General features: G+C 40.6%; 2 protein-coding genes and 1 non-coding gene across 12 annotated transcripts; 2 read left to right on the forward strand and 1 right to left on the reverse strand.

The window, feature by feature from the left end:
- Nucleotides 1-609: 609 nt before the first annotated feature.
- Nucleotides 610-681, reverse strand: trnaa-ugc. Its single transcript has one exon. It is a non-coding gene; the product is annotated as a tRNA-Ala (tRNA).
- Nucleotides 682-5,564: 4,883 nt separating this feature from the next.
- On the forward strand, nt 5,565-14,014 carry LOC113167373 (tumor protein p53-inducible nuclear protein 2). 3 transcript variants are annotated; one of them, XM_026367927.1, is made up of 4 exons: nt 5,565-5,825; nt 8,762-9,140; nt 9,853-10,426; nt 10,531-14,014. In XM_026367927.1, exons 2-4 carry the CDS (start codon nt 9,017-9,019, stop codon nt 10,796-10,798), a joined length of 966 nt encoding a protein of 321 aa, XP_026223712.1. In that variant the 5' UTR covers nt 5,565-5,825; nt 8,762-9,016; the 3' UTR covers nt 10,799-14,014. The 3 variants fall into 3 exon arrangements, with proteins under 3 accessions (XP_026223712.1, XP_026223713.1, XP_026223714.1); XM_026367928.1 differs by having other exon boundaries at nt 9,856-10,426; XM_026367929.1 differs by having other exon boundaries at nt 10,270-10,426.
- A 1,167-nt stretch (nt 14,015-15,181) lies between these two features.
- Nucleotides 15,182-24,396, forward strand: LOC113167783 (glutathione hydrolase 7). Of its 8 annotated transcripts, none has more exons than XM_026368642.1 (17): nt 15,182-15,374; nt 16,196-16,270; nt 16,410-16,722; nt 17,061-17,287; nt 17,442-17,593; nt 17,698-17,815; nt 17,943-18,010; nt 18,540-18,613; nt 18,776-18,969; nt 19,699-19,786; nt 20,076-20,203; nt 20,301-20,389; nt 21,042-21,194; nt 21,314-21,428; nt 21,524-21,661; nt 21,856-21,955; nt 22,746-24,396. In XM_026368642.1, exons 3-17 carry the CDS (start codon nt 16,503-16,505, stop codon nt 22,916-22,918), a joined length of 2,037 nt encoding a protein of 678 aa, XP_026224427.1. In that variant the 5' UTR covers nt 15,182-15,374; nt 16,196-16,270; nt 16,410-16,502; the 3' UTR covers nt 22,919-24,396. The 8 variants fall into 8 exon arrangements, with proteins under 8 accessions (XP_026224427.1, XP_026224428.1, XP_026224423.1 ...); XM_026368643.1 differs by having other exon boundaries at nt 16,413-16,722; XM_026368638.1 differs by having other exon boundaries at nt 16,196-16,722.
- Nucleotides 24,397-24,629: the final 233 nt, after the last annotated feature.

The raw sequence follows: 24,629 nt of genomic DNA on the forward strand, positions 1-24,629 counted from the left end.
GGACAAATGGTCTCAACTAACTTTCTAAAAGCAGATCACACTATTCCATTACAGCCTTGTTTGTTTCTCTCTATAACTTTTAACTTATTTCCAGTGGGTTGCCCTCAGGGTTTGTGTTGCTCTCTGGTGACAAAGCTCTCATTTTAACATCTATAACACAAGCTCAACAGCCACAAACTAACTATTAAGCTTAAATAGGAAATGCACAAACTAAAATGCAAAGCTAAGCTGGATTATTATGTTACATCTATTATTCAACAACATGCCTTGTTATATATTTTTTAAAATAGCTTTGCTAATGTTAAGTAGCTTTTAAAGAACAGTCATTTCCAGAACTCAATAATCTATAAATTACTCAGGTATTCTCACTATAATTACATATTTTACTACTTATTTTCATGTACATACTTTGATTTTCTTCCTCTTAACTAACGTGGATAGTTCATAGTGTTAGTTTTAAATGTTTTGAAAATGGAAATGTCTTATTAGTCTCTAAAAATTTAAATGAACATTTTGAAACAGTGTGATGTTTACCATATACTTAAGAATACTTAGATTTGTTATTTATTTTGACACAATGTTTACTTTAAGAGCACAGATCAAAAGGAGTGGAGATGCCGGGGATTGAACCCGGGGCCTCATACATGCAAAGCATGCGCTCTACCACTGAGCTACATCCCCTACTGGACACACAGCGTCACCGAAGTGTATATAAAGCAAAACACACGAGAGCGCCTCCAGCTTGTAAGGAGAGATGACAGCTGAGTGGGATATTTCTGTTCTGACTGAGGACGCGTTATGTAATTTCAGCTCGCACCTTTAACCTGGCTTTAACCCTTGAGAAGACTCGGTGTATCGTGTGTTTTGTGACAGAAGTAGGGCAGTGATATTTCCAGATGAGTAAAAGTAAAGTTTGTTTTAGCAGCTTCATTGACGTCACGGTGGATGAATGGAAAACAAAGTGCTGCACATGTGTCCGACTTTTCTTTGATTCAATCCCTGCTCTGCGCTATCTTTAGCCCACAGGTCATGTTTTGATTTTCAGCTGGGGGACACATCCGAGCACAGGCTCTCCTTCCCACGCTGACTTGAAGGAAATAACAAAGTGATGGTGTGCATGCAGAGAGCCCCACAGACAGACACCTCCAGCTGAATATGAGCTGATCTCAGAGCTTTCTCGTCACCCGAGGTAGGCTCCTTTGAAATAGCTCATAATATCTCCAGGGAAGCGTGAACGAGGGGGCTCCCCCCACCCCCCCCACCCCCCACCTCTGGAGAGCACAGCCTGTCCTCACCCAAGCTGTGTTTATCAGCACACCCTTGCCAAGGACACCACCTCCAGGCCCTGTTTGCTTTAGCCTTGTAGGGACAGATCCATGGGTTGCACGCTTGGCAGGAGGGCTGACAGTGGGACCAGGAAGGAAAGAAGGAAGGAGAGAAACTGTGAGAGACCAGCACCTTCACTGTCCCCTCTCTCCATCCTGATTGTTAAATGCACAGCCCCCCCCCCCCCCCCCAACTGCAGAGGGGTGTCCCAGGAAGAGGCAGGGGCCCTGCTTGACATCAGCTCTGTGGATTTGGCTTGGTGACAGGAGGCCACCATGTTGGGCCTGGGCTGCGTAAAAAAAGGGACCAGACAAGTGCGGTGTGCGTTTGCAGGATAGTTATCTAAGGACTGTAGCGTGCTGTGGAGTGTGGCATGTACAGACAGGCTGCAATATGAGACACAGACGAAGACATTCTTTATCTAAGGCCACAGACATCCAGATGTTACACTGGACTGCACCAAACAGGAATAGCATGGTTTGAGTAGCTATATTTGTGCCTGTCGTGCTTCAAATTAGCAGTTGTTTGTTTTGTTTTGTTGTCTGTTTGCAGTCTAGGTGTCACCGAGTCATCTTCACTAAAACTGCACCTTATAGCTTTTTTGCCTTTAGAATAAACAGCAATAGACCTCTCAGTCTACCGTCAGTCCACCACTTTGGTCTGAACTGAAACAACAACTAGATTTTCCCCAGATATTCTCAGTTCACAGACAATGAATCTTTTAGTGACTTTGAGACTTTGGTGATCCCCACACATTTCCTCTTTGTCTCAACAACGTTTGTATAGATCATAGTCATGACATTTGGTTTATCTGGCTTGCCAAGCTAAGCGAGCACAAATTCAAGATTGATCTTATCATGTCTCTCCAAAAAAGCAAACATGTGTCTCCCCAAATATAAATAAATAAAAATAAACCTATTCTTTAAATAGTCTGCCCAGTGCTTGTAATGTATACAGATCTGCAACCCGATTAGCCTCCCCGTGTCATGTGCAGGTCATTTGCACTGCTGCTGGCATCGTAAAGTAGCAGTAACCACAGGGAGCAGGTCTGATCTAGCATCTGCTGGGGGCTGCTGCCTTATCACCTGCCAGCAGCAAATATGCAGAGGCAGAAGAGAGAGGAGAGAGGGGCACCAAAAGTAAAAGCTGCAAAGGTAGATGGAGCCAAAACACACGAGGAGATGGTCAACGAATAGACAGGGCGAAGTCATCTAAAGCGTTTGTGAGCTGACACAAAAGTAAAGTTGAAGTTCATGGGATTTATCTAAGATTTGTTGTATTTCATCAGTTAAACTCTGCTCTCTGACAAAAAAGACAAGAGGATGTGTTGTTTTTTCTTTTTCTTGTTTTTTCTCTCACATGCATGCCAGCATATATTTGGCACTGTTGTTTGACGATCAAACAACAGAAATGTCTGCATAATATTATTTAAATAAAATGCGCAAATTGTCCTGTTGTCAGCTCTCTTAGTGGGCTGCTATCTCCTCCACACAGTGTGTTCCCTCAGGCTCTGTTTTGTCCCCACTCAAAGGAAGGAACAAGTTGTCAAATGGTTTCACACAAACAAGCTACTTTACTGTCTGTTACAAAGCAAAGGTCTGAGTCAGTCAGTCCACTGGCACACTTCAGCATTCGACTGCAAACACAATATAGTTTGTCTGTTTTTCTGATGTGTTTACATTGCTAAATCTGACCGGTTGGAGGTCTTTTGCATTTTTATGCATGCTTAAGTCAGGTGTGTGACAGTCGTAGGAATGCTGTTGAACAAGAGCTGCATGTTACATTCATGAACCTGAACAGAGAGGGCGAGAGAGAGAGAGAGGGAGAGAGCGAGAGAGAATCTGCTCTGACCTTTCGCCTATTTCTCAAATAAGCTCAGGAAACTGTGGGAATCCTGTGAAGCCCGGCAACTTGAGTGAAAGCTCTGGTATGGATGAATAGAAATAGAACAGAGCCAAGCAGACAACAGAAAAAAAAGCATCTTCTGTTTGTGTGTATTGAAGGTCGACCGATATGGTTGTGATTACATTCATTAAAAGATAATTGCTACATAGATCTCGAATTGTTTTCATTATACATGATTGCTCTAGTCACACTGACATTACAGGCTACAAAGCAATAGCATAACAAGTTCTGACAGGCCTGTGATTTCCTCTGATTAGACTGAGAACACAAACATTAACACAAGCACAGATGCACAAACTGTTCTTGCTAAATGTTTGTGTTCGCCATGTTACTGGGGTTTGGATATCATCATCGCTGCAGGGTACAGGTGCTTGAGTATGCCTGTGGCTCGGTGAGTTGCCTAGCACTTGGTAACTGTATAGGTCGAAACAGTATCATCCTGCACGTCGAGAGCTCATATTCTGCTGGAATCTAGCTATTGTCCTTCATGATGTAATGGTGCGACTAAGTCGATCATTAAAAAATATCTTATTAAGGAAATCTATAGATAGACACAGGGATCTGGACATATAACTTTAATTCACCCTGATTACTTACTGTACATGTACATTTATGTGTTTTGTAAAAGCGATGAGAAAAAAACGTTTCAGGTTCATGGTCAAATGCTACAGTGTGCTACTGGAGTCTCTGGTCATTCCAGTTATTTCTACTTTAGAGAACGGTCCAGGCTGTGCAAATTACACTTTATTTAATATATAATAATTTGACAATACTGTAGAGATGATATAATTTCTACAGTATCTTCTTAATAGTAGACATAAATGTTCCTTAGGCCACAAGCTACAAACAACAAGCATGTCAAGCAAACACAGGTAAATACATAAGCAACATGTTTAAACATTCAATTTCCAAAAGTAATGTCCTGAGCATATTCAGGAGGAAATGCAGTAAGATCTCTAAGCAGGTAGCATGACGAGCATAACACATCTTATAATATTAACTGTATTATTATAAGACTTATTCTGATGTTAATTCTAAATTTAAAAAAAAGACTACTAACACATCACAGTTATTCCTAAACTTGACGTATCTGTTGCAAAAGTTAAACATGATTCATAAAACATCTTACCTTTATTAGTTTGAGTGTTTTATTGTAGATTAGTGCAGTTCAATGAAAAGCAGATGTCAGATTTCAATGAAATTTATGCTATAAATAGTGCACTGTATTTCTGACTTCACAAAAAAATAAATCCCCCTAGATACAAATATTTGTGCCATTTAACGTGCACATAACCAACACAAGCAAACTGTGTCACACAGTTATAAAAACAAGACAGACGTGCAGAAACGTGTGCAGAGCCACCAATCTGCAGAGTCTGCAGTAATAAAGAGCAGTAGTTGCTCTGAAAGCATTAGGCTGCTGATTGCAGAGTGTAAAAGTGACCACAAGGGTTTTGAAACCCTGGAAAAAGCACATTGGTTATTTAAATGCTGCATTCAGAAAGAGCCAATCTGATTGGTTGGTAAATGTTGAGTGGCATGGGGCGGGTTTGGAGTGAAAGGATGGATGTTGAGGGGGAGGGCAAAGTGTTCTATTTACAAATCAAATTTAAAGAAACATCTCCAGAATTACAGAATAAGGAAATGTAGTGTGGTTTGTGTATATGGACTACTTCTATTTACATATTCAAGGTGGCCATCAGCTTGTGTTGCCCTAAATGATCAGTTTCTTAGCTCTGTCGCCAGAGGAGAGCGTGCAAAGAAGATGAAGTTACCCTGTCTTTTTTATGTTGGACTATTCAGCACCTGATTAAAAATGAAAATGAGGCAATTAAACATTTTGAAATAAAAACCCACAGTAGAGCACAAAGATCAATTAGTCAGTTCAGTGGGTGATATAATAGATTGGCTGTGACATCACCTCTGTGATCTACTTGTTTACTTTATTTAATAAAGCTTAAATAAGCTCCAAATTGACAATGAAATCACTTTTGTTGTCAACAGATGTTCATCTTTACTTGCTATAGGAGGCCTTCCTATGGAGCTATGGGACTGCAGACTCAGGGTCAGTTTACCCTCCCCCCAGCCCCGACCTCAAACATCAGGGATGGAGAAAGGAAAAGCTGATCCCAGGTCAGCCTCCGGGTTATGTCACCATGTCCATCTGGCTGCAGGTTGACAGCTCTTCTGGCTCGGGCCCTACCCTGTCACCTAGAGCCCCGGCTTGTGGCTGTGTAAAAACCTGATTGGCTGGTTGGGTCCGAGTGGGCGTGTCCGGGTGTATTGTGATCTCACGATCAGCTGTTTTGTACGTTCTACATTCTGATCCGAGGATCAGCTGGAGGCAGCAATAAACAGAAGCAAGAATCTGCACGAACAGAGGAGGAAAAACAGGCTGCAGATGTTATGATCTGAAAATATCAGTGTAACATTTTTACACGGAGCTCTTCTTCTAAGAAGAAAGCCTTTTATTTTTGTACAATGCCGTTTTAACTACCTCACCTAAAGGCTATCTAAAGCTATGCTTTAAGAATTGTCGTTTCTACTGTGTGTGAGATCTCGTTTACAACTTGAATATTTTACTGCAAAGGCAGGTAAGCTGTTCTTTGATTATTATTTTTTTTGCTTCCAGTCGAATGTGTGCTGTGTTTTTGTCAAAGTGTTTTCTCAAGAGCAAGCTGTCGAGCTACATCTCCTTTTGCCTGTGAAGCTGTTACATTCCTTATGTGCTTTTCCACAGAAAATACTAATCATGTACTATTACGGAACAGTCGCTTCGCCTGTCTCTGACTCATTTCACATACTATCTTTGACTGCTGTACGTTGTTACAGGTAATGACCTGGGGCTATTATTAGTATATGATAGGTCTAAAGCAGTGAAGCGGCCCAAACCAAATGGCTAATTTAGCTCGATGCGTTGTCCTATATTACGATAAATGACACCAGCCTGCATACGTGTACCCTACATCCTACAGGACGCCAGCAGCCCTTGTTTGGCGAATTGCACCAAATGCTGATGTGGAGTCACATCGATGGAGGATGTTGATGTGTTGTTGTTGTTGTTTTTTTCTGCAGGCGGACAATGCAAGGTTTTTGACAGATATACTCACTTATATGATTCTGTTAAACATCTCTTTCATCGTATTATCAGAGGCCTGTTCCGTCGATGTCTTCAGTGTCCCTGAGCCACAACTGTCATTGCTTTGACCCTTTCAGCTGTACAGCTTAGGCTATACAGATAATTCATGTTTAACCTGGATACTCTGCACAGGAAGGCTTGCCTTCACCCTGATGTTGAAAATAGGAGGTTTCTGTTTTATTCTATATGATCTTGGGGTATATTTTTTTTAGATGTTTTTTTAGATGTAAACACCGTTATCGTGAGCAGTAACCTACATTTTTTTTTTCATGTCAATGGGTTTCTTCTCCCGTCGATAATCGTCGACAACAACAACCACTCACACATCGACGGATTTCGCCACAGTGCTGCAAATTGCATTTTAGACCTAATAGTCCGTGTAGGTCGTATATACACTGCTATAATATGATATGTTTTCTCTGTGTTTGCTATTTAAACAGTTTTTTTTTTCCTCCGGTCGCTAAACAGACCGGAGCCTCTCTGGCAGTGACGTCACAGGCGTCTTGTTTTCATTCGGTGAGGCCCCTCCCACCGCGCCGCGCCCCGCCCCCTCCGCGTCTTATTAAAGAGACCAGTGTGAACGCAAAGATCCACAATCGTGTAATATTTGAATAGAAGCACAAAACAGGACGTCATGCTCCCTGTCTCCCTGCTGTAGAGCCCTCCACATCATTTAGTTTAGGTTTAATCTCATTGGATTGCTCTGATGTTTGAAGAGATCAGAAAAACAGACAAACTATATTTGCACAAAACTCATATATAGTTTTGTCATATAAAGTCTCATATATGTTGACCAATAATTAATGCCACATAGGGAACAAAACTTTGTGCCACTGACTAACTCACCAAGACAGCCAGATTTACTACTGACTGAAATTTTTCTTATTGCCTTTCACTTCCTGTTGGTGTAATGTGTGGTAGCTGTTACACAAGGTGTCTACACAACATAAGCCATAAGCTGTATTTAGGCACTTCAGCCTCCAGGATTTATTATTATATCTGTTATTTGTGCTCTGGTGGTAGTTTCTCTAGCTATATTTACACCAGTCAGATAGGACCTAATTAGTTTGTGGCGTCACCAAACTGATAAAACATGTGTTATCAGGGACATGTTGCATGTACGTTGAGTGTTTTGTCAGTGTCTGCTGCATGTTATGCAAGCGGGCCTCAGGCTTTCTCACTAAAAGTTCCGTTATTGGGATGTATTTGTCATGGTCTTATGACTTAGGTCACTATAAGAACAATGCATTAAAACAAGCCCAGTATTGACGATGGAAGGCAGCACCTCGGTTCGCAGTAGCATTTCTATAAATTCCCCAAAAATGAGCCATTTTATTTAATTGCTCCTTATTTATTTGCTCATACAACCAAAAGTAATATAAAATACAGCTGAGAAGCTGCTACCTAGATGGTTCATACTTAATATTTAGGAAAACATGAGCAATTTTGTTGGTTTACTTACTTTTGTCATTTCAAACACACACCCATCCAAGCAGATTACCTGTCACTAACTATATTTGGTAAATTCACTTTTATTGCTACTGACATGTAACCTCTCAGGAACGTGCACTGCATGGTCGCGTTTAGGACGTCTCTGCTCGTTATGTTTCCGGTCACCATGGTGATTCTCCACATAAGGACAGAAAGTGTCTTCCCAATCCCTTCTTTGTTTCACCTTGTGAAATTAGCTCTGTCACTATTACCAACCTCCAAATAGTTTAATTTCAACAGCACCTATTGGATTTACATGAAATCTTTTGGTAGGGACTGATCAGGCTGAGTTAAACAGACTGTGTGTTGCACTCTGTGATCTCCTCAGTCATTGGACTTTTGCACTCTTAAAGTTCAAGTAAATAACACTCAGCCTTTGAACATGCAGCGGTTAAAACAGCTGTGAACATTACATCATCATGTTCACCATTAGATCAGACCGTTGCAGCTGCTGTAGCATCATCAGTACATACTACTAATACTAACAGAATGAGAATCTGTAGATACAAAGTGTTAATAGCTAAATTATTTATTAAATTGAATTATAAAAAATAGCTTCATTCAAACTGATTAAAAAATTCGAGCTTATCCAACACACAAGCTATCCGCCAATGGTAGTGTGAACATCTAAAAATAAACAGCTTCTCTTTTTAATGACACATTGTGTGTTTCAACTTGTCACTACGACGTGTCAGTAAAAAAAAAAAAAGCAGTTATTCTGAGAAAGCGTGTCATTCAGCTTATCTAATGTATTCTGTGTAACTGTTAATAAAAGGAATCTGACGCAGCAGTAAGAACATTTACTCAGTCTTTTTCTAGATGCATTTTTGAGAAACATATGTTGACACCTTATCTTCTTATTGCCACTAACCACCCTCTTCCCTCTCTCCCTCTCTCCAGGCCTTTGCTTCAACCAAGTGAAACCTTACATTTGCACTACTGAAGCCTGTCACTCTTGCTTGTCATAGCCGAAATCCAGCAAAGGGCTTCAAGTGGAAAAAATAAAACCGACTTAAAAAATCAGACAGAGAATTGCATTAAATAGCAACAAGTGATTCATAAATACAAATAAGAATTTCAAAAAGGCAGCTAAAGCTTTTTCTTTGAGGACAACAAAAAGCACTCACACATCAACACTTGACAACACGCGCAGTCATGTTTCAGCGTCTGAGCAACCTGCTGTTTGGGGAGGTAGAAGAGGTGGCAGCTGAGCTGAAGGGACCCAAACCCTGTATGACGGAGGCCGACGAGGAAGGATGGATGCTCGTCAACCTGCCTGGTAAGTCTCAACCCAGGGTACACAGAGTTGCAACCTAGGAAATCATCAAGTTGTGTTTTATGCTTAAAGATTTAGAAAGCTGAGACATCTGTTCTCTCCTGCATGCCTGTAATACTGACTATCAATGTAAATGTAGTTATGGGGATGACTGAGTGGGGTGAATCATCAGTCGAGGCGTGGCACAACTACACTGTTGCTTACCCATATGGCTACCATACCAACAGTGTTGTCTGTCAAAAGATGGAAACACGTGACTCTCTTTGAACCTACATCTCCTTCCTCTTTGTTTATGATCTCAATCATGACAAAGGCAACTATTGAGTATGAATTTTTGCATTGGTGCCTGCTCAGAAGCCAATCAAACCTCAAAACCAACATAACACAGCAGAGTCAAGACAAACATTATGTCACTGACATAATCACAGCCTTAGAGGGTCAACACAACTAATGATGTGACTCTTTTATGTTTTGTGTTTCTTTACCCCCCCCCCCCCCCCCCCCACACCCCTTTTTCCCTCCTCCAATTTTTTTAAACACCCCTACATTTTCCACACTGGTATGTGTGCGCGTGCGTATGTGATCCCTTTAAAATTGTCCCTTCCAACCTGCATGATTTTTGAAAATTTACCACATGTGCATCATTTTTGCCACATCCCACTTCCACCGTAAACATCCCTCTCTATTGGCTTTCTCATCACTGGCATGTGCTCAGAAGAGTCTGACAGCATGATGCAGGCAGAAGATGAGACAGGAGCCACAGTGATTGCACAATCATTCCCAGACCGCAACCTACAAAAACATCAGAACACACATATGAGGACTGAATGTCCGACCCCCATTCTTCACCTAAATCCCAAACGCCGTAGGACACATAAAGGTCGGGCACGAGGTGCTGTGGCATCATCGGACCCCCAGTCTTGTCCCAGTGCTAGCCCATCAGATTTGGGTGCCACTACACCTGTGACTCTGCCGAGGCGGGCAAGACTGTCCACACCCTCCTCCACCCCATCAATGTCTCCTGGCTCTGGGAGTGAGTGTGGGGCCAGTGGGGGAAGCAGTAGGGCAGGCTCAGAGAGAGGCTGCATGGATGAGAGCTGGTTTGTCACCCCTCCCCCCTGTTTCACTGCAGAGGGAGCCACAGCGGAGGCCAGCCCAATGGAGGACCTGCTTATTGAGCACCCCAGCATGTCTGTGTACGTTTCCCCCAACAACTTGTCAATGGTCTCCAACAGTAACCTGTCCGTGGTGGGAGAAGAAAGTATCGTCAGCCTGGCGAGCAGCATGAGGTGAGAAATAGCACTCTTTACATTAGCCACAGTTCACCTTGTTCAGCATCAGCACAATTGTCACAGCAGTCACACGTTTGTCTTCTCTCTCTCTCCTCCTGCAGCAGAGCGGCTGAACCTGCTACTGCCCCTATAAGCCACAGCACTATGCCCACCAGGGTGAGCCGTGGAGCAGCTGCCCAGGCTGGTGCTTTGGCCAAGGTCACCCAAGTGGCCAGAGTCCAGCGTAGCAAAGCCCGCATCGAGAGGCGCCATCTGGGCCGCAACCGCATCCAACGCCAAAATCGCACCAGGGAGCAGGTCCCTCGCCACGCAGCCCATGCCAGAAACACCTTCCTTCACCAGCCCAGCAAGCGCAACTTCTGCCATTAAATTCAGCAGACACCAAGGGGGCAGTGTTTACTCTGAGGGCATTAGACAACAACCAAGACACACATTAATACATATACCCACAGCGTATGTGCTTTCATTTCTGCACAATATATCATATTACACTCAGATACCAGTAGAGCAGTAGATCTTTTGCTCAGTGGTAGCTTTGGTAGTTTTCTTCCTATTCCCCTGTTATGAACCACGCCCTCTGAGTTCATCTGCATAGACCTATATTACACTGGACCTACTCCAGTGCAGTATCAAAACAACTTTAAAAAGTCTTCAGAATATTTACACAGGATTTACTTATTAACATCAATGTCTCTTCCACATTTTTTTTAATTCAACCATCAAATTTACCAAATCCTGTGATAAATTTGTGGCAAAAAAAGCCACATGTACTTTACTCTGTCTGGAGAAGCTGGCTCTTCTAGGGAAAACAATGCAAAACAGCAGCTTAAGGCTTAGTGTTACATCACTTTACAGAGAAAACAACTCATCATGTCTTCGGTGCTTTATTTTAAAGGGGATTCTATCAAAATAGTATTTAATTTTTGTTCTGAAATGATGGACGGATATACCACGTTTGATGAGGGTGAGGGGAAAATCTCCAGACGTTTGTTTCTTTCCAGTTTGGGGATATTTCTCTTTGCCCTTTGGGAAGGTTGAGAGCAAGTAGAAGATGGTGAGAGTGTGGGCAAAACAGACTAAAGAGTAAAAAAAAAGATGACATGATGAATAATAATTAGATATATTAAAATGAATGAATGTGGTTAAAGAGATGGGCATTAGAAAGTGTTGTGTAAACCTCTGAGCAGTCTGAGAAAGGTCTTTGTTTCAACATCAGAAAATCTAGAAAATGGCTCTTACTTTCCATTTCCAATTTAAAAGGTTGAAGATGGAAACAGTGTTAGAGATAGCCATGTTGATGCGGATTTTGAATGCAAAAGGCTTGCCTTTGGGGTACAGGGTATGGCAGGTTATAGTAAGTGAAGAGCGGTATTGATGGTAACTCTTTATTTTGTTTTGTTGTATTTTCTTTTGTAGCTGTAACATTATTTGACAGACTCTCTCAGTGTGGTTCCACCAAAGAAAGCCAGTTCCTGTCAGACAGAGACAAAGTGCATGTTTCCTGTGGATCACACGCAGCATGATAATAATTAAATGTGTGGTCTGCAAAGTTAAGCAACGCGCCCGGCACACATCAGCCATGTTCATCCACGATGCGTGCTGTGATCTTTTGTTATCCATTTTATGCCATCCATATAAACACCAAATAGAAAACAAAAACAAAACTATGTATTTTTCACATCTGTCCCTTTTCCTTTGATTAAAAAAGCCACTGATTTCACAGGAGGCCATTATTAGAGTGAAGAAAAGAGGGGAACGAAACATCACCTAACAACCATCATCCACCTACAACACATTCAAAAGCTATGTGTATCGCTTTCTACCATCTACTCCATTTTTGTCTGTAGCCTTTCTCGTTAGCACATCCACTTAAAGATCTAGCTTGCTGGTATGTATTCGAAAACAATAGTTTAAAAAATGGTGCTGAAGTGTATACTAATGTTTGTAAATTATTTGAGACATGGATGTAAGTTTGCACTGTCATTCTTTTTGTGAGTCAGTTCTAGCAGTGTGCTGTGTGCTTGTTTTTATTCTCCCAGTTTTTCTTTTTGTTTTAGGTTTGATTTAAATTGTGCGTGGGACGGTGTACTGTCAAGTTCAATTGTAGACACGCATAATGTTCAATTATTTCACTTGTAAATATTACAAAACAATTTATGATGCTTTGTTAGACGTCAAAGCCTCTCAGGACTTGAGTCCACAACGTTGTGTCCGGTGGGACTGACACGAATCTTCTCTGCCTCACCTCTGTGCTCATTGTCAAACCAAGAGGGCATTACAGAGGCCAAAAGTGATGTCTTTGCCCCAACTCCAGTCTACACAAGCAGCACTAGACTCTGAGTTGATGTGCCATAGGCAAACACTGCCCTCTAGAGGGTCCACTTAGCACAGCCCTTGCTGTGCGGATGCTAGTGAGGATATGGTACAGTGATACAGTATGGAGGACAGGATTTTACAGATATTTTACAATCAGTTATTTTTCCTTCAGTCACATCGCCACAGATTTTTTTTTTCCATTTCCGAGAGTAATCCCATAAACTAATCAGTTTATTCAAAATATATGTTAATTTATAATTATGAATGTGTCTTTTTTGTTTTTAAAGATGACTATTATGTTTCTTGTTGATTCCTCTGAACAGTGTAAGAGATTGAGCTGAGGTGATGAGTGCAACATGCGCACACGCACGCACATAGTGATCTCTGTAATATTTAGGCTTCCTCACACCCCGAAGGCTTACTTTCCTGATGCCTCAGAGGGTGAGACCTTTTTTGCATGTTGAGAAAAATGCAGTATGTATGCAGTGGAAATAGTGTAATGAGGGGAGATCACAGTGGGACGTGTGTGTACAACATGTAAAAATAATCGCGCCTACTTCTTTATCACTTCAAACCTGTTCTGTTTTCCTTAACTTTTCTTTGTTTTATTGTCATGTAAAATGGAAATGTGTTCTCAGCTGTGTGTGATTATTGAAAGTTGTGGTTTAAGAGTGGAAGTCATCGTGTAATGGGGAGAGGGAGTGGTCACCCAATGTGTGGAGCCTATATGACGTAAGGGAAGTGGACAGGGAAATGATGAGGCAGGAGACAAATAGTTTATATATTTAAAAAAAAAAAGAATTAAATCTATCATAAAAATACAATAGAATATGCTTGTATTTTCCCATATAGTTATTAGAACTGTTGTTCACCAATAGGATGTTTAAAAGAAAGGCGGTGAATGTCTGGGGAGTTTCTTATGTTTTATGTTGTGCCCTAAAATGATGGCAGCTTAAAAACACCAGGGGTTTCCTCGTATTACATCTCTATTAGTACACCCCTTTCCCCAGAAAAAAAAAATATATAGACTTATAAAATATGGTGTATCTGATATCTATGGTGATTGTGCCTTTCACTATTTCTGCATGGTTTTTGTGATTTACAAATTTTTCCATCCCTTAAGTGGAGAGTTGTCCGCTTTACAGGCAAGACCTATGCAAAAGTCAACGGATGGGTTTTCCAGAATCCATTCGGAAAACACAGGTACCCATCAAAAAAAACAAACAAAAAACAAACAACAACAACAGCAACAATAAATACTCAGGTTAACACCTGAATCTTGTGTCATTATTTTTATATGGGGAAGCAAATGCAAATGGGAATAGAGCAGAATGCGGCCTGTGGACTACTACTTTACCATATACGGTACAGTCTTTATTAATCTTGGCCATGATTAACCTTTAATTCATAATATTGCAGAAATGCTGCATAAAGTGTGACTAGGAAAGTGACCCACTTCACCTGAAAACACTGTCCCAGATTTTCTGACACCCTCAACAAAAGTTGGACTGTAATCAAATGGTAATAAAAGATGCCATTAAAAAGTGAAATATTTCTCTTTAGGATTTATTGAAGTAAAAGTAGCATATAATGGAATGAAGCCTCACAAGTACCTCACATTTACAGCAACAGAGTAAATGTACTTTGTTAAATTCCAACACTACCCTGAGACGACAGTCCATTAAAACAATGAGAGGTTCACATGACACAAAAACAGGAAGAGGTAAATGCTGGGTGTGGTAACTGAAGTGTAAATATGGACTGAAAATGGGGGAGGTGCAAAAAATGGACTTATGCTGTCCTATACCTGCTGAGGGATCACATGAGTATTATAGGCTGTAAACTGAAACTCTTGTGCTTTTTGGCTGGGGCTGAGCTGCCGACATACTCAGCAGCCCTGAAAAGCACCAGTTTTTCTGGATAGGCAGAAATATGTTTATGATTAATCACAGATTCTTCTGACATTTGCACCACGAGAGTACAACAACATCGTCGATGACAACTCCTCCATCCAGATCTGTCTTGTGGAGAGACTAAACTGTGTCAGCAATCAATATGTGAAATCGCAGCAATTATTAGAAGTGGCTAAAGTTCACTAGCAATGCTTCAGCAGTTCTATTTACTATTATCTTTTGTAATTTATTGATTAGGGTAATTAGAAAATAGCTTATTCTCTGAAGCCCAAGTTAACATATTTGGGCTTTTTGCCTGAGCAATGGTGAAAAGTCAAAGTTTATTATCTTTAAATGTGACTTAAAGGGTTAATCAATTATCAGAGTTGTTGCCATTTCATTTTCTGTCAGTACAACTGTGTGTATTAACACTGATACTACAAACTAGTATCACCAGTATCATCCTGGCAGAAGGTCATCATCTATGGGAGGGACAGTAGGGTTGTAACTGGAACAGGTATTCAGCAGACCAGACCCACAATAACCTGTTTATCCGGTTCTCCAGTGTAACAAAAACACTTCACGGGGAGACTTGGTCAGCCTGCCTTCATCAGGGACTGTTCTCGTTGTCCACGGACACAGCAGTGGATGGTAAATGGCTTAAAGAGGGTTGATAATCAGCTGTGAAGATGACTGAGGAGATCTTCACCATCTACCCTGAAGTGCGTCTGACGTTGGTATGTACAGCGCGTCCAGCCGCAACATCTCATTTGTTGAGACGGTTTAGTCGTTTAAGATGATCCCTAACGTCATTGTTTATCGGTGCACGTTGTTCCTTTGTAGTCAGGTCACACGAAAAGGGTGTATCGAAAAAAAAAATGTGGAGAGAAATCCGGCTAGAGATTTCTCTGACAGGTCCTACCGGTTGTACTGAGGTGTAACGTGAAGCTGACTTCCCTGTGCCGTGGCGTCGTGATTCAGGAGCTGTGTAGCCTTGGTGACGGAGAGAGAGACAGACAGAGAGAGAGACAGACAGAGACAGACAGACAGACAGACAGAGAGACAGAGACAGAGAGACTTCACCTGCTCTGGTTAAAGCCCACAACGATCAAGGATGATTGTTAGCATCATTTATATCTGACCACACGCTTTCCTACGACACCGGTAAGCAACATTAAGCTAGTAGAGCTCTGTGCAGCAGCGTGTCCATAGAGAATGAATGGAAAGATGTTATTAGCTTGTGATAGCAAAACGCAGGACACGCAGATAGCAGCAGCTATCGGAGTCTGGCTCTCTGCTTGTGTTTCAAACGGCAATAATACTGTTAAGTTGTTATTGTAAAAAATAAATAACGAGTTGCTAGTGTCGTTATGTTTATCACCTTTCTGCGGTGGACGGACAAAGGCAGACATATTGTCGCACGTCAATATTAGCAGCGGGCTACGTTTACCTAGTGACCATGCAAGTGCGATAAGATAAGTCAGGGTTATAACCTCGAAGGTTGGACAAATGCTTCTCTAAAAACACTTTAACCCTCACGATTTGTTTTCCTTTGCAGGTGCCAGCCATATGACTGGATATATACATCATCATCTACACAACCTTGTCTTATGCTAAATTATTCCCTTAAGAAGTAGGAAATTTGGGATGTAGTGGGGTATTAAAGACTCCATTAAGTATATGAAATCTTAAACACCATACTTGCTCTAGTGTTTCATAAAAATATATTCCTTTGATTTTCTTTATGTGGCTGGCTGATCATCTCTGGGAAGAAGTAACGGCCGCTGGGAATATGGATATACTGTCCTAACTCTCCCACAGCCAAGAGATAATGACAGGTTAACTGTCACGGATCAAGCGTAGCCATGCACAGTCCTGCTCCAGAAATTGTGGCAGGGTACCCAAGTGGATATGTGGCAGATAAAGATGCAAATCAGGAGACAACCTTGGGGAGTGCCTACTCTCCGGTCGACTACATGAGCATCACCAGCTTCCCCAGACTTCCAGAGGATGATGTGATGTCTGGGGAACACATACTCAAATCTCGCAAAGATGATGACAACGTCCTGAGTGAGCAAGATACAGGTTAGTCTGCCAGACCACCCCTGATATGTTAAATTCAGTATGAGCCTTGTAAAAGCTGTAGCCAGCAAATCTTTTGAGTTTTTTATGTAAGTTATGATCACTTATTACAGTAGTTACACATTAACATTCCCATTAAAGATTAGTCGTTCAACTAATCATTTCAGTTCTGATTTGAATTACATAGCTGTTACTTGCTGCTTGGATTTATGCAGAATTCATAAATTTCTTTCCTCCTGTAAGCATGACCCTCTTAAGCATGTCTCAGCTTTTTAAAAACCATGGCTGTCGAGCTCTTTCCTGCTCAATATGTGCCTTTTGCTTTATTTTGCATGTTCCAGACCCAGATCTGTTTCTGAAGTCAGCTCGACTCCAGCGTCTCCCCTCTTCTGCGTCTGACCTGGCAAGCCATGACACTGCATCCCTGCGGGAGACCACCAGAGACCCCTTCATAGAAGAATGTGCTTGCCAGCGAGATGGACTAACAGTCATCATCACAGCCTGTCTCACCTTTGCCACAGGAGTCACTGTAGCGCTCATCATACAGATCTACTTTGGAGACCCACAGGTAGGTGTGTTTGTTACCTGTAGATTTACTTTTGTGTTGCACTAACACTGGTTTTCTTAACTTATTTTGGGATTATGGGTGATTACTCATTCACCCCTCCCACATAAACCTACCTAATAGTCCTTCTTAATTTGTTTTTCTGTTTATCATAAAGGTCTTTAACCAGGGAGCGGTGGTGACAGATGTGGCTCAGTGTACATCTGTTGGCTTTAATATTCTGGGGAAACAAGGGTCGAGTGTTGACGCTGCCATCACTGCTGCCCTCTGTTTGGGGATTGTTCATCCTCACACCTCTGGTATAGGAGGGTGAGTCATTGGAAACATCCATGCTAAACAAAACTACCACTCAGGTTTTTAGACTTGCATACAAACAATGAACCAACATAATGCTCTGTTGGTGTTTTATACAGTGGTGGAGTTATGTTGGTGCATGACATCCGTAAGAATGAGACGAGGGTCATTGACTTCAGAGAGACAGCACCATCTGCCCTCCAGGAAGAGATGTTGCAGAAAAACCTTGATGTTTATGTAAGGCAATTTTCTGGAGTGCTCTTCCTTATTCCTGTTAGCGTATACCAAAAGAGCAAAATACAGAGTTATTGTTATTGTTTAGTATTGTAACTAATATGTGCATGTTCTTATGGTGCTTTTTTAGCCTGGCCTGCTGGTGGGAGTACCAGGTATGCTCAGTGGGATGCATCAGGTACACCAGCTCTACGGCAGGTACCATAGCTATTAGTTCAATATTTCCTTGTAACACTTATAGTTGTGTTCCTTGTGCTGGCTTCTGAGTCTTCTGCATTCCTTTAAATGACCTAAAATAACATAATATTATTTTTCTTCACCTTTTTATCTAATCAACTACAAACACAAAAAGCAGATAGATGATATTTATGTAATCTCTGACAAAGGCTGTTTGTTTCAGTGTTTCATGCAAGAGGAGTGAGATCTCAGAGTGAACATATCACCAGCTGTTGTTAAAAGACAAGACACTGTTTTGGTGCACAGTGCTAGGGCTGCAATTACTCTCATACTGTGTAATTATCATGGTCCTGATGCTGAAGCTTCGAAGAGGAAAATGTCACAACACTAACTAACTTGCTTCATCCATGGAAGTTATTATGCAATGCTATTGCAGATTATTAATTTGGCAGAAAATGTCTTAGCAGTCTCTTTAAAAGAAAGGAATTCAGAGTGTATAAATAAGTTTTAAAGCTGTTATAAACCAAACCATGGTCTTTGATTTTCACAGGATGCCATGGAAGGACGTTGTCACCATGGCAGCAGATGTGGCCAGAAATGGATTTAATGTCACCCATGAGTTTGGTAAGTATAGTGTAGTGTAGTACAAATCACTGGGTGAAGTCACTGCCACTAATGTCTCTGCTCCTGCAATTTAAAAACGCCTCAGTATTTGTCCTGAACAACAGCAAGTGAAGTTGTTAAACCATTAGATTAACCCTTCCCTTCTTTCCTGTCTTTCCCCAGCTATAGCTCTGTCTAAAGTTAAGGACCAAAACATGTCAGATGCATTTCAGAATTTGTTCTTTCCCAACGGCCGGCCTCTTCCCTCTGGACTGTTCACCAAACGTCTTGATTTGGCCTCCATATTGGATGCAGTTGCAGTTAAAGGGATAGCAGAGTTCTACAGGGGAAACCTGACACAGGAGATGGCAGCAGCAGTAAGGAAGAATATTTCTGTCTCCAGCTTTTATTATATAAGTGATCATGAATTCTGCATAGCCTTCGTGAGGAATCACTTCTGCCCCTCAAACACTATACCCTTGTTAACTTCACTTCTGCTTTTGGCAAGGGTGGATTAATAATTAATTGTCATATTGTGACAAAATAACAATGACAGGTAATTCCTTGTTACCCAGTCTGAAAAATATACTAATTCAAATTTCATGGTAAAAAATGAATGATTAAAAAATACAGTGTTTATACCTCACACATTTTTTTTATATATATTGTGTGAATGAACAGGCAAATGACTTGTAAATTGTGAATTGTGTTGCCTCTGAGAGAGTAGGTTTAGTACCACTAATAAGCAACAGCTTTTTCATAGTCTTGCACTTGCTATGGGCATATACTGTGATTAAATGGTAAAGAATAAGCTTCACGATGGCAATTAATGGCAGGGCTGCTGCAATTGACTTCCACTAAGGACCAGTTTTACTTGAAACCTGAGACCCTGTGATACTGCCTTATTAAATAGTTTACACATAAGGTGGAAGGCACACAGGCTTTGCAGGACATTAATAGGCAGTAATCTGTTACCATACCATACCGTACCATACCATACATTTGTGAGTTTACTAGGTAACGGATTAGAACTCCCCACTTAGTGATGACAGTGTGCAGGGTAACTCATCAACTCTCAATCTAAACTCATTACGTATTTCCAATAGGTGCAAGCAAGAGGTGGAGTGCTCACTGAGGATGACTTTGGAAACTACAGTACAGTGTTGCAGAAGCCGGCAGAGATCACCTATCAGGGTAAAAACTTTATCAAATATTATTTATATTACTTGTGTAAGCAGTGTGCACATGCACACATAAATACACAGTTTACAAAGGTATTGTTGCTGAAACTGTTGACCCAAAAATACAAATATAATGGAAATACAGTAAGTTTTAGTATATCAGTATTCTACTGCTATACCTTTACAATTTTATAATACAACAATCTTTTATATACACAGTTTTTCTTTATAACCTATACTATTTGACCTCTGGGATCACTCCGTGTCTATCTTCTATATATGATTTGTTGATGTTTCTGCAGGACATCATGTGATGACCTCCCCAGCCCCACATGCAGGTGTTGCCCTGATTAGTGCTCTTAACATCCTGGAGGGCTACAACATTACTAGCCAGATGCCTAGGAGCAGCATCTATCACTGGATTGCAGAGGTAGTATTCCAGCTGTTTCACCACTATACACCACAAACAGCGTATCATGTATATAGATTTATGGAATATTTATGTCACTTCTGTATTATTCTCCTAGTCTGTGAAGATAGCTTTGGGCCTGGCTAGTGGACTTGGAGACCCCATGTATGATACTACTGTCTCAGAGAGTGTCGCCAAGATGCTGAGGTAGAGCTCATTCACAGCCTTTAAACATATCATGCACAGTCCCCACTAAAACTATTATAATGGCAAGGTCACTTAATTTGTGTTTGCTATAAACTGACCTGTGGGTTTAAGGTCAAAAGATGAGGATGATACTAAAGTTCAGAAAATAATTGGTGATTACTTGGGGGGGTTCTCTATTCAGTCTCCTGTCTCTCTGTTCAGATGATGAAGCTCCTCCCACTTAGCTTTGCTGAATTACTCTGTGAATGATGTAGACAAAATGTTTCTGTACACCAATTATTTGTGCTGCTACTATATAATGAATTATATAATCAATAAAGAGTCGGTAGTCGGCTCTAGAAACAGCCATACAAGTCTAAGTTGTGATATTACCTTCGCCATGCTTCACATATTTTTGATTTTACTGCTGATGAAGAGTTTGCATCTTGTGTTATGGCCTCTACTCTTTTGCTTATGACATCTACTTCAAATGGTGGGATCCCTTCACACGTGCTTTGTAGAGGTTGTTGGTGATGTCACTGGCTGTTGTTTTTTGTGTTTTCTTTCTCTTTCTTTTTCTTTCTCTCTCAAACTCATATATTTTCAGTTTTGACTAAGCACAATCACTTTGCATTGTCATTGAAACCTGCCCTTTGCTGTTTCCATCTCCTAGTAAATCACAGGCTTCCATATTTCGCCAGAAGATCAACAACTCTCAGACGTTCCCTGTCAGCTATTACACGCCATCATTTACCTTGGAGGAAGGTGCAGCAGCTGCCCAGGTCATGGTAATGGGCCAAGATGACCTCATTGTGTCAGTCATGAGGTACATCAAAGTTGAACTGAACTGTTATTACACCTTGTCTGTGTAAACATAGCCCAGTGGTGCATAAGCTTAATTGATATCCCCAAAAACTAAGATTATTTGTATTACTTTTGTTTCAGCTCTCTAAACAAACCATTTGGCAGCGGGATAGTGACTCCCTCAGGAATTCTTTTGAATAGCCAGATCCTGGACTTCTCCTGGCCTAATAAAACACAGGACTACTCACCTAACCCAGTAATTGTTCCTTTTTTTGTATTAAATATTGATTTATTGAATTATTAATAATACCATATCTTGGTCCTCATGGTTTTTTTTCTCATTTGCTCTAGCACAACAGCCTCCAGCCTGGTAAGAGGCCCATGTCCTTCCTGATCCCCACAGCAGTGAGGCCTGCTGTGGGGCTATGTGGCACATATGTGGCTGTTGGATCTTCTAATGGAGATAAAGCTCTCAGTGGCATCACACAGGTTATTTATATTTACTGGAAAAAAACACTCATACATGAATTGATAGATTGCATATTGTAAATGGTCCTCCTGGAAATGAATTTTCACTGTCAGTCAAATTAAATATCTCAGCCCACATCATTTATAGCAATTACTCTTTATTTTTTTGCCTTATTTTGTATACATATATCAAATTGTTCCCTGATCGTTCACAGGTGCTGATGAATGTTCTGTCTTTACGTAAAAACATGAGTGACAGTGTGGCATATGGAAGGCTCCACCCTGACCTGCAGTCCAACACTCTCCTGGTAGACTGTGAGTTTTCATGTATTGTTAAATTTGGTCCTTACCTTACCTTACCTTACCTTACCTTACCTTACCTTACCTTACCTTACCTTACCTTACCTTACCTTACCTTAATATACCAGAGTTTATTCACAAGCTGTGGGCAGACTGCTGTGTCGGGTTCCCATTAACAACCTGTCATAAGTAACTGCATAATTAACATGAATAGCAATGATTAAAATAGTGTCTTTGTACCGTTATTTACATTGTCATCAGAACATATTTGTGTGTACACTCTGAAAAGTAGAGAAGAAGCTAGGGAACACAAAGCAAGTACCTCCTATTGTCATAAAAAACACACCCAGGTACAGAACAATGCTATGACTTCCTTGTGCTGTCAAAAGATTCTTCTCCCATTTGTGGGAAGCATCATAATCATCATCAGAAAAACATATAAAAAAATAAAAATTCATATTGAAAATACATACATTATACAGTGTATTGCTAGCATCAGATGATACATTTGAGTTTCTGATACATTACAAAGGTGATCCAGCACAGATATATAAAGATCAGAATGTCCCTGGATCCTGGATAGAGTTAAGTTAAAGCTGGAAATGAGCTTGGTTTCAAACTTGATATACTATGACCTGAATGACTGAAGGTGTTATTGCTACAACTGCTGCTGTGTGAACTTGGGCCAAGTGTTATTTTCCTTTTTTAAGAAGTGTCTTTCAGTTTGAAGATTATGTTTGATGTTTTCTTCTTTCTGCTAACCTCAGATCTTTCCCACTCCCCACTTCCTCTTCCTCTTGTACAGCTGAGTTTTTAGATGAAGATGTAGTGCTGCTGCAGGGCAAAGGTCACAAAGTTGAGAAAGAAGATGTTCTTTCATTGGTGGAGGGCACCCGCAGAACCAATGACCTCATCATTGGGGTGAAGGACCCACGTAGTGCTGATGCCTCTGCCCTTACTATGTCCAATGTGCCCTAGTACACCCACCCCCTGACTCAAACACATAATGAAGGGGTAAGACTAATGATGGTGAATGGGGGAGAGAGAATGCTGTTGATCAACTAATTCAGTAAACAGAATATAAGGCTACTGGCAGTTTTACAGAAAAAAAGTCAACAAAAAGTACATGTAGCTTTCTGTGATAGGCATTATTCTAGAGTTTTTTCGCTAACATGGAAAGCTAAAAGGAGCACTATCTCACATGTCGTTGTTTATGGCATGTCCTCTATCATAGCTTCATGTAATTTTCAGTCCCAGTGTATGTTCATCCCCATAATGGCGTAAGTCAAAGTGTGCAGATAAACAAGATGCAGAAATGAAAGGCCTGTTCATAAATTCACGTCTGATACGTTCCATTTTCCAAGAAAGCAATATATCTAAAGGTTTTAGAGTGTATGTGAGAAACAGAAAACAGAAATGTGTAATGGGTTTTGAAGCTGTTGTGCACTGTGAATTTATGATCAGGGATTCTGAGGCAAATAAATAATGAGTCAAGTCGACTTCATTTTAGAATGGGCATGAAAAAAGTATAGAAGTCACCATTTACAACATGGGCATGATCCTCTGTGCACTAGACCCACCTTGCTTTGGAGTTCGGTAATAGTGTTTCACCATAATTACAAATTTACATAAGCTCATGTGGAACAGTGGAGGTAATTATACTTAAACCAGTGATTAATTCTTATGTTGTCCCACCTTAACCAGAGTATTCAAAACTGAACACAGAGGCTACAGCATTTATTCTCTTGCTCTTTGTATGTTGTGTGACTATGATTACATGTTGTATGGTACGCTGCCATTATACAGAGCAATGGTATGGCCTTCACATCACAATCAGTTTTCTTAAATAAGAAGATTGGATTCAGTTTAACCCGCTAAATATAGATTAAGTTTATTAAAGTACATAATTTAAGATGTTTCAGTTGCTGCATGATTTTGTTTTCACGTAAACATGGTGGCTCAAAGCATTTTTAGAGTGGGGAAACATATTTTTAGAATGGAAATAATCTGATTATTTAGTGAAGGATTGAATGTAATCTGTTGATTTTTATATGAACATTTGTTTGGCTGTACATGTTATTTCTACTGTTGTAACACAATGCATTAATTCACTAATTTTAGAAAAGACTGTTTATTTGTGTACTTGTGTCATTATTTGAGGTGGCATGTTTTATTAAGAATCCACAGCTTTTGTAAAGCCTTACTTTCTAAAAATGGTTTAAATTACGTCCAGAATGGCCAGGGCTGACTGATCAAACCTGTCCTAAATCGTCTCCATTGTTGGGTACTAGTGCAATATGACTGTTGTGCTATGTTATGCTTTATCCAGTACTGTAGATTGTCATGCATTAAGGAATACATTTGCACAACACCTGATGTTTGACCCCATTTGCATTTGTATGTGATTTTAATAAAAAATCAGCACCACAGAAAATAAAAGGTTTGCACACATTCTACTGCTGATAAGTGTTCATATCTTTATTTCTTTAAACCTGCACATTTGACGAAGCTTACCTGTTGTACGATAACTCCAGGTACTAAACTGAGAGATTTTTGGATCAATGGATGTTTAAAAGTAAAATAATGTATTTTATAAATTCCACACAGCCTATTTATTAACTGTTAATAACATGTTGGGGCACAGATTTATAGAGGGCCAACAGTTGGGTAGGGGAAGTCTTTTATACAG

The sequence above is a fragment of the Anabas testudineus genome, chromosome 7 (genome assembly GCF_900324465.2).
Source record: "Anabas testudineus chromosome 7, fAnaTes1.2, whole genome shotgun sequence".
NCBI lineage: Eukaryota > Metazoa > Chordata > Actinopteri > Anabantiformes > Anabantidae > Anabas > Anabas testudineus.

Coding starts and splice junctions, on each gene's coding strand:
- LOC113167373 (XM_026367927.1), top strand. CDS start 9,017: ATGTTTCAGCGTCTGAGCAACCTGCTGTTTGGGGAGGTAGAAGAGGTG. Junction 9,141..9,852: donor GATGCTCGTCAACCTGCCTG/GTAAGTCTCAAC, acceptor GCATGTGCTCAG/AAGAGTCTGACAGCATGATG. Junction 10,427..10,530: donor AGCCTGGCGAGCAGCATGAG/GTGAGAAATAGC, acceptor CTCCTCCTGCAG/CAGAGCGGCTGAACCTGCTA.
- LOC113167783 (XM_026368638.1), top strand. CDS start 16,503: ATGCACAGTCCTGCTCCAGAAATTGTGGCAGGGTACCCAAGTGGATAT. Junction 18,970..19,698: donor CACAGGAGATGGCAGCAGCA/GTAAGGAAGAAT, acceptor TATTTCCAATAG/GTGCAAGCAAGAGGTGGAGT. Junction 21,662..21,855: donor CTCTCAGTGGCATCACACAG/GTTATTTATATT, acceptor GATCGTTCACAG/GTGCTGATGAATGTTCTGTC.